Source organism: Arvicanthis niloticus, chromosome 22 (genome assembly GCF_011762505.2).
Source record: "Arvicanthis niloticus isolate mArvNil1 chromosome 22, mArvNil1.pat.X, whole genome shotgun sequence".
Taxonomy (NCBI): domain Eukaryota; kingdom Metazoa; phylum Chordata; class Mammalia; order Rodentia; family Muridae; genus Arvicanthis; species Arvicanthis niloticus.
Genome location: NC_133429.1, coordinates 3,353,863 through 3,362,602, shown reverse-complemented (window position 1 = coordinate 3,362,602; position 8,740 = coordinate 3,353,863). Strand labels below are relative to the sequence as shown.

General features: G+C 38.3%; 1 protein-coding gene across 1 annotated transcript; it reads left to right on the top strand.

Moving 5' to 3' along the window:
- Nucleotides 1–225: 225 nt before the first annotated feature.
- On the top strand, nucleotides 226–7,361 carry LOC143435654 (olfactory receptor 7A17-like). The gene is made up of 3 exons (XM_076919168.1): nucleotides 226–399; nucleotides 2,600–2,727; nucleotides 5,879–7,361. Exon 3 carries the CDS (start codon nucleotides 5,879–5,881, stop codon nucleotides 6,836–6,838), a length of 960 nt encoding a protein of 319 aa, XP_076775283.1. The 5' UTR covers nucleotides 226–399; nucleotides 2,600–2,727; the 3' UTR covers nucleotides 6,839–7,361.
- The last annotated feature ends 1,379 nt before the right edge of the window (nucleotides 7,362–8,740 follow it).

Below are 8,740 nucleotides of genomic sequence, written 5' to 3'. Positions count from 1 at the left end.
AAGAGGGTTCCTGGTGAAGGAAAATGACTTGTCATCTGAGTATTTAACCTATGCCTTTGAGAACAGGCAATCTTTAGGAACATTTTTTTTCCATGTAGAACAATGCTCCATAGGGAAATCATGTGCTTAGAACTTGAAATAACAGAAGCAAAATATTCTCAAGGGAGAAGCTGCTATCATCTTTGAGTGTCTCCCCAGTATAATCAGTCATTCTGGTTTGCAAACTTGAGCTACACATTAATTTTTCTCATTTTGATTTCTTGACACTGGCTTAGGATTAATGCCTCTCTTTGTTCCTCTTCATGAGTCAATCGCAGCTTCATTCTTTAACAATAGTCATTCAGAGTGGAGTTTGTGCTTAGAGACGCAGACTCTCTTACAACTCAGAGATTCATCCAGGTGAGTCCAGGAGCTCTGCTGGTATTATAGCAAGAGTTCAGAAAATGGAAGAACAGAAAATGTGCATGAGAGGAAAGTTAGTCTAAACAAGACTAGGAGATGCAGGGGAGGCTTTCTGGATTGGTCATGGAATTTATTGATTTATGAAGCTGAAAAGAATGCACTGAGCTCAGTAATAGGGATGGGAATTAACCCTTAAGTGATAATTTTGATTATTTTGGAAGGATAATCAAAAAGTTATAGATTTATGAACTGATAAAATGGTTTCATCTAAAGGAAAACTTAGGTTTATGGACCTTTGTTATTATGGAATATAGAGACAGAACATTGAATGTTAAGTTACCTACACCACAATAACTGTGTGCTCTTTTATTTTTATGGTCATAATAATGTCATATTGATGAGAAAGAACCAAATGAATGACATTTATACAAATTCCGTAATGTATTCACAAGTTCTGTGCAAACAGAAAGGTCACTTTAGCAGACTAAGCCACTGCTAATTTGTATCCAGATATATAACTGGGACAAAATATGATGGTATGGAAAGCATGAACAGTATGAAATCATGCCAATGTTTGCTGACATGGTGTCTTTAGGGTTCAATTAGAAAAAGAATGTTTGTCAGTGTAATAAGACATACTTATTCTATTCCCATGGAGGAGGAGTCTGTGTAGCGATACTGGTGATGCCTTTTATGACTATTCTTGACAATTTTGTACATGTGTGCAACACATTCATTCTTTTCCCTTATCCTCTCCTCTCTCCTTTCTCTGATAGCCCCTTCCTATCTCACTGAGTCCCTTTCACATATCTAAGTCTTTTTGGTTTGCTTTGTTACTAAATGAGTTTAATCACAGATGTCTGCATGATCATGACTTTGAAAATATCTGTTTTGTACTTGTGGCTTCATTAGAACTTATACATCTGAAGATCATCTTTCCCCCAAATCCACGTAGTTCATCCAGAAGCAATAGAACTTTGTGTTCCCTTCTATTGGGGAGCTCTTTTGAATATTAATGATCACTAGAAGGAAGACCTGAATGTACACATAAAATTTATCAAAAAGAGTGTACAATCGAAACCCAATGCAAAAAAGAAAAGGCATTAGATGAGGAAACCGAGGTATCACATTTCCTGATTCACTGCCATACCACATCAAATTGGTGGATCAAACAAACATGGGACAGACAAAGTGAAAATAAGTTTCTTATTTATTTATAGGTAAATATCTCATTCCATTATTTCTGTGCATATTTTTCTATATATGTAAATATTCATTGGTTTATTCATGCCACAACACACTTTGTGTGTGTGTGTGTGTGTGTGTGTGTGTGTGTGTGTGTGTGTGTGCACTTGTGTGTGTAAATCAGAGGATAACTTTCAGGATTGGCTATCCCCTTCTATTATGTAGGTCACAGTCATTTGAGTTATTCTCATAGCTATATTTCTTTCTAGCATATACACTATTACATTTCTTTAAAATAGCAACTGTTATCTTTGGTTTGGGGTAAAATATTTTCCTCAAATTTTGGTTGGATGTCATGAGATGGAATGGGAGCCAGAACATTCTCATGACCAAAGAAGCTACCTTTCTTTCCTCCTGGTCTCAGGAGAATCCACTTATTTTATTGTTTTCATTTGTCAAATGTTGTTACTTCTGCTCCCTCTTTACTGAGAAGCTATTTAATTATCATATAAGCAATTTATGTATGAAAGGTCAATTTTTAAGCCATAGGAATGAGCCAGCAAGGCTCAGGAAATAAAGACTAAAAGAAGGGATTGGGTGATAGGCTGAAATACATTGGAAATGTGAATGAAGATGTTACAATAGAACCTATCTGTTCTATAGTTAAATGCACAGTCAAATGTTTCCTGGAACAGAAAAGAGAGCATGGCCTTAATGAAACAGAAAGATGATGTGGTAGTGCCAGTTTGTCTATTATGGCGAGGTGTAAGAAGACAGTGGTCTTTATTAAAGTTACATGTGTATTTCTGTGTGACAATACTCAGAAAAAAGAAACTTCAAGGAGAAACAGGTTGATTAAGTTTTAAAACTCCACATTATAGTCCAATATAGCATAAAAGTCATACCGACAGGAGCTTGAAGAAGCTAGCCACATCATATTCACTATCAAAGACAATGGGAAACAAACGGGTATAGGATGACTTGCTCACTGGCTTTCTCTTCTTTTCTGCAGTTTAGAACACTCCTATCTAGGAGATGGTATCATCCACAATGGACAGATATTCCCACATCAACTAATAATCAAGACAACCCTTCTTGTACACATGCCCACAAGCCAATCTAGTTTAGTTAATTCTTCAGGTAAGACTTTTATCCCAGATGATACTAATGATACTAGGTTGTGTCAAATTGACAGGTAACAACTAAACCCCACAATATTTAAACTTGATCAACCTGTTTCTTCTTTAAGCTTCTTTTTTCTGAGTATTGTCACACAGAAATACACATGTAACTTTAATAAAGACCACAGGACACTCACTGTGCTTTGGGTATAGTGTGTGTGTGTGTGTGTGTGTGTGTGTGTGTGTGTGTGTGTGTGTGTGCCAGTGATGGAATCTAAAACCTCTTGCATGCCAGGCAAAATCTGTCACCCAGATAAAGTAAATTTTTTATTTTCCATGCTAGTATCAAATTCCCATGCTTGCACCATATTCTTCCTCAGCCTGCTGGAACAGTTGTAATTACAGATGTGTTCCACCACACCTGGCATATGCATCCATGATTTCATGATACCACTTGTAACTGGTCACCCTCCTACTAATTCTTTTTACTGCTTTGACTTTCTTGTCCAAATTAAATAATTTCAGAAAATGTATTCTTTGAAGTCTTGCATGGATGTCCCTCTTTGTATGAACAGTCCAAGGTGCATTGGAACTTATCCTATCCTCCTTGATGACTATATATGAATGAGACTGTATCCAGTGAGATCAGAGCACCTAAGAAAGACATCCCCATCAACAATTATCTGTTATTGTATTTCTTTTTCTGCATTCCACTTGCTGTGATGTGCATCTTGAATGTCCCCTAAATGTTTGTGTATTTCCAATGTTAGTGAATTGGGAGGTGGTAGAATTGTCAAGAGAGAAATCTCATGAAAGTCTTTTGGTCAATGAACTATGCACTGCATGGACACTGTTATGCTCCAGTCTCTTTCGCTTTTCAACTTGCTTTAAGGCTATGGGGTGAGTGGTCTCTCTTTCTCTCTCCATCTGCCTCACCCTATTTTCTTTCTCTCTTTTCCTCCCTCCATCCCCATCTCTTTTCCTTCCTTCTCCCATTATTTTATGTGCATAATGTACATACAAATGTGTGTGTGTGTGTGTGTGTGTGTGTGTGTGTGTGTGTGAGAGAGAGAGAGAGAGAGAGAGAGAGAGAGAGAGAGAGAGAGAGAGCAGGTGCAGTGTGTATGTGTAGTGGAGTATACCCCTGTCTATTAAGTGTTCTGTCACTAAACTTATGGCTGTGTTGCCCACCCAGAAGTCCTAGAAATATTCCTGTTCTTTCTCCTATAGCAATGGTCTTACAGAAATGAGTCTGACTACTTTTAAAATATATGGGCCATGGTACCTGAAGCCAGATTGCCAGGCTAGTACTGCAAGAATTCTTATCAAATAAGTTATATCCAAAGCCCTAAAATGAGTGCCTTTGTTTGACTATGTGTTCCAACCACTTGGGCTGTCTCCATGAAGGGTCAAACTACAGAACCAAGGAACTAGAGACCATGAGCCCACATAAACCTTTCCTCTTTATAAGCTGACTATCTAAGGAATTTGTTTTATTTAAAGAAATTTATGAACATATCATTGGCACCATCAGGTATAATGTGTACTTTACAATTTTTGCTTGTACCTCATCTTCTTCATTTTATTGTAAGAATTTTGTGTGTCTTCATATCTCATCATTATCTAAATAGTGTCTGGAATTTTTCATATTTGGTTTTTGTTATTCCTTAAGTGCCTCAAAGTGTTTATAATTCAGGTTTTTATTTAGGATTGTTTTATTTGATTAAAATATAATTATATCACTCCTGTCACCTCAAATCTTTTCTTCAATACCTTCCTGTCCAAACTACACTCCCTCTCAAATTAATGTTTTTTCTTCTGTGTGTATCTGTGTGTGTGTGTGCACATGTGTGTGTGTCACACAAAACATGCTGAGCTTGTTAATTACTGCTTCTATGTATATGATTTTAGGACTGTGCATTTGGAATTGGATAATCAGGCATTAGGCTCCCTGTCATACTTTCAAAATGTAGAAACTCTATAGCCCTATGAATTTTACAATCTTTCTTCCCTATTCCCTGTGATGTTCCCTTAGAAATTGATATTTCCCTTGCTTGGGCAGCCACAGATATTTGTTCTTTGCACCTTTTTCAGTTGTAGCTTTCTGTAATAGTTTCTCTGTATACTTCAAAAATAAACTTCTTTAATGAAGAGTGCCAGGTACACTTATGTGTCTGTGTTCCAGGTGAGTGTTAAAGAGTTCATGATGGAGAGAAGTCTATATTCAAGAGAGTAAAAAATGGAGGAGGAGGGCCAGGAGAACATCATAGTCCTACGGTTCATTGAATACATGAACTTTGAGCAGAGATTGAGTACAACACAGGCATTACTATCAAAGATAGTATCTCCTCATTGTATTCATATAAAATAGAGAAATAAATTGTGTGCCTCTATATGACCAAGGTTGTAGGGTCATTTCATAGTTAGAGTGTTTAACTAAGTTGCCTGGCCAAAGACCTGTTGAATGGAGAATTCATGAGTTCTGGAGAAGAACCTATTACTATTGTTTTAAGTGAACATCCAATCTTCATCTAAATATTTATTTGTGTGCTCATAAATTAGTGAAGTTGTTAGTTTCTATCAGAGAAATTTTTTTTTCCAGTGGACAGGAGATAAAATCATAACTGGTCAAAGTGTAGAGAATAAGTGTCTATAAAGTGCTCAGCCTTAAAAGAGATTCTATAGCACAGGCCTCCCTACTAGGCTCAGGGAACTCTCCAGAAGAGAAAACAGAAAAGAATGCTGTAAAATAGTGGCTTCTGAACATGACAAATCCAGTGAACTAATGAACTCAAAGTAGATACAGTGGCCTCTACATAACCTGCAAAAGATCAAACCAGCCAACATGCCTGCATGAAGAGGGAAGTGATAGTAAGGCTTCATCTCTAGCTGAGGAGTCATTTGCTGCTGAGGAGAGTCAGTGTTTTTCAGGTGTGTGGTCCCTGGTAGATTTACCATGCCCCAGATTCAGTGGATAGCCTCACACCCAAGAATATATGGGTAAGATTAAAAGGTACTTGGTTTCATGATACAAATGAAAGGAAGAAGGAAGGAGTGAGGAAGAATTGATACCAGGTTATTGATGTGTTACCAAGGCTTCAAATCTCTCTCTCTCTCTCTCTCTCTCTCTCTCTCTCTCTCTCTCTCTCTCTCTTTGCTTCTTTTCATAGATGGAACCAGGAAATGACACTCAGCTTTCAGAATTCTTTCTTCTAGGATTTTCAGAGAATCAACCCCAAATTCAGCATCTCATATTTGGACTGTTCCTCTCCATGTATCTAGTGACTGTCACTGGGAACCTACTCATCATCATGGCCATCATTGTTGACTCCCACCTACACACACCCATGTACATCTTCCTCTCTAATCTGTCCTTTGTGGACATCTGCTTCACTTCCACCACTGTCCCACAAATGCTGGTGAACATTCACACACAAAGCAAGGTTATCACCTATGCAAGCTGCATCACCCAGATGTACTTCTTACTGCTTTTTTCAGGGTTAGACATCTTTCTACTGACTGTGATGGCTTATGACCGCTATGTGGCCATCTGTCACCCCCTGCATTACATGATCATCATGAACACAAAACACTGTGGATTGCTGATTCTGGCATGCTGGATTATAGGTGTTTTGAATTCCTTATTACACAGCTTTTTGGCATTACGGCTGTCATTCTGCACAAACTTGGAAATCCCTCATTTTTTCTGTGAACTTAATCAAGTTGTACACCAGGCATGTTCTGACACCTTTCTTAATGATATGGTAATTTACATTACAGCTATGCTACTGGCTGTTGGCCCCCTCTCTGGTATCCTTTATTCTTATTCTAAGATAGTGTCCTCCATTCGTGCAATCTCCTCAGCTCAGGGGAAGTACAAAGCATTTTCCACCTGTGCATCTCACCTCTCAGTTGTTTCCTTATTTTATTGCACCCTCCTGGGAGTGTACCTCAGCTCTGCTGTGACTCAAAACTCACATGCCACTGCAACAGCTTCATTGATGTACACTGTGGTCACCCCCATGCTGAACCCCTTCATCTACAGTCTGAGAAACAAAGACATAAAGACAGCTTTGAAAATCCTGTTAAGGAGTGTAACTAGAAGCAGATCAATGAATTCATCTTCATAAAGTGTCTGTTTTAGTAGTAGTTAATGTATTGGATTATTTACTGCAGTTCATTGATTAGGCTGAATAAAAATAATTTAGTCATTTATTTCCTACAATTGCTCTGTCTTGTATATCACTATGATGGTTTGTATATACTTGGCTTAATGAGTGGCACTATTAGAAGGTGTGGCCCTCTTGGAGTATGTGTGGCCATGTTGAAGTAGGTGTGTCACTGTGGGTGTGGACTTTAAACCCTTATCATAGCTGCCTAGAAGCCAGTATTCTGCTAGCAGCCTTCAGATGAAGATGTAGAACTCTCAGCTAGCTCCTCCTGAACCATGGCTACCTGTTTGCTGCCATGTTTCCACCTTGGTGATAATGGACTGAACCTCTGAATCTATAAGCCAGCCCCAATTCCCTTGGTCATGGTGTCTCTTCACAGCAGTAAAACCCTAAGACAATCACCTTCTCATACAATTCAAGTTCTCCCCTTGAATACCTTTTGTTATCTGTAATCCATTGTCATTTCCTACTTTCCCCACATATTCTCATCCTTGGATCAGAAAGTTCTGTTAATTGGTGCTTCATTTAGAAAATGACTGAGATTTCAGGAAAAATTATGTATTTTGGAAAGTATATGTGGAGATTGTTTCCTTCACTAAAGAAATAGTCTATTATTGTTGGTTATTTTATTTATTTACATTTTAAATGTTGCCCACCATATCAGTTTCCCCTATGAAAATCCCCCCACCCTATCCCTTCATCTCTTTGCCTATAGGAGGGTGCTCCTCCACCCACCTACCCATTCCCTCCTGCCTCACTGCTCTATCATCCCCTTAAACTGGGATATTAATTCTCCACAAGACCAAGGGCCTCTCCTCCCATTGTTGCCAGATAAGGCAGTAGTCTGCTACATATATAGCTGGAGCTATGGGTCCCTCCATGTATACTTTTTGGTTTGTGGTTTAGTCCCTGGGAGCTCTGGGTGGTCTGGTTAGTTGCTATTGTTTTTCCTATGGGACTGCAATTCCCTTCAGCTTCTTCAGTCCTTCTCCTAATTCTTTCATTGAGGTCCCTGGGCTCAGTTTAATGGTTGACTGTGAGTATCTGCATCTATATTGTTTGGGTACTGGCAGACCCACTCTTGGGACAGCTATACCAGGGTCCTATCAGGAAGTTCTTCTTGACATTAGCAATAGTGTTAAGGTTTGGTATCTGCAGATGGGATAAATTCCCTAGGAGGGGCTATCTCTGGATGGCCTTCTAAAAAAATATTCTTAAGTTATGATCCTTAGGTGGCAACAATTTCCTTTGGCAAATGAGGAAGATATAGGATATATTTGATTTTATAGACTCAGAAAATGTGTAGTACCTTCCCAGGCTCATAAAACATTATGGAAGAAGAGGAAGAAAGTAATTTTAAAAAAGAATATAGGTTGTATAGAACACTAGGAAACTTTGTCTCCTGTACATAACATTAGAACCATGAACCCAGAGATGAAGCCAGTTAAGGTTCAGTGTATAGTTATAAAAGACTTATAAAGTTCCTCTCCTAGCTAGGGAGCTATCAGTAGGTAATGGCTGCAAGTAGAGGGATAGTCATTCCTGTTTGGGAGCTTGATACCCATGCACAGTCCTTCATACATGTACATATGATCAGCACTTATTAGGCTCAGTCAGTTATTAGAAAAAGTATAGGAGACACATATTTGGGAGGGGAACTCAATAATGGGATATTGGGGGAGTGGGAGGAAGGAGTAGTACACGAATATAATAAAAAACATACAATATACTTATGCAAAATCTCAAAGAGCAAGTAAAAATATATTTTTAAAATTGAACCATGTTCTTTTTACATGTTCTTTCATCATTCTTTCATTTTTCTTTCTTTTTGAAACAAAGAATAGTGAGTGGCACTGTCTG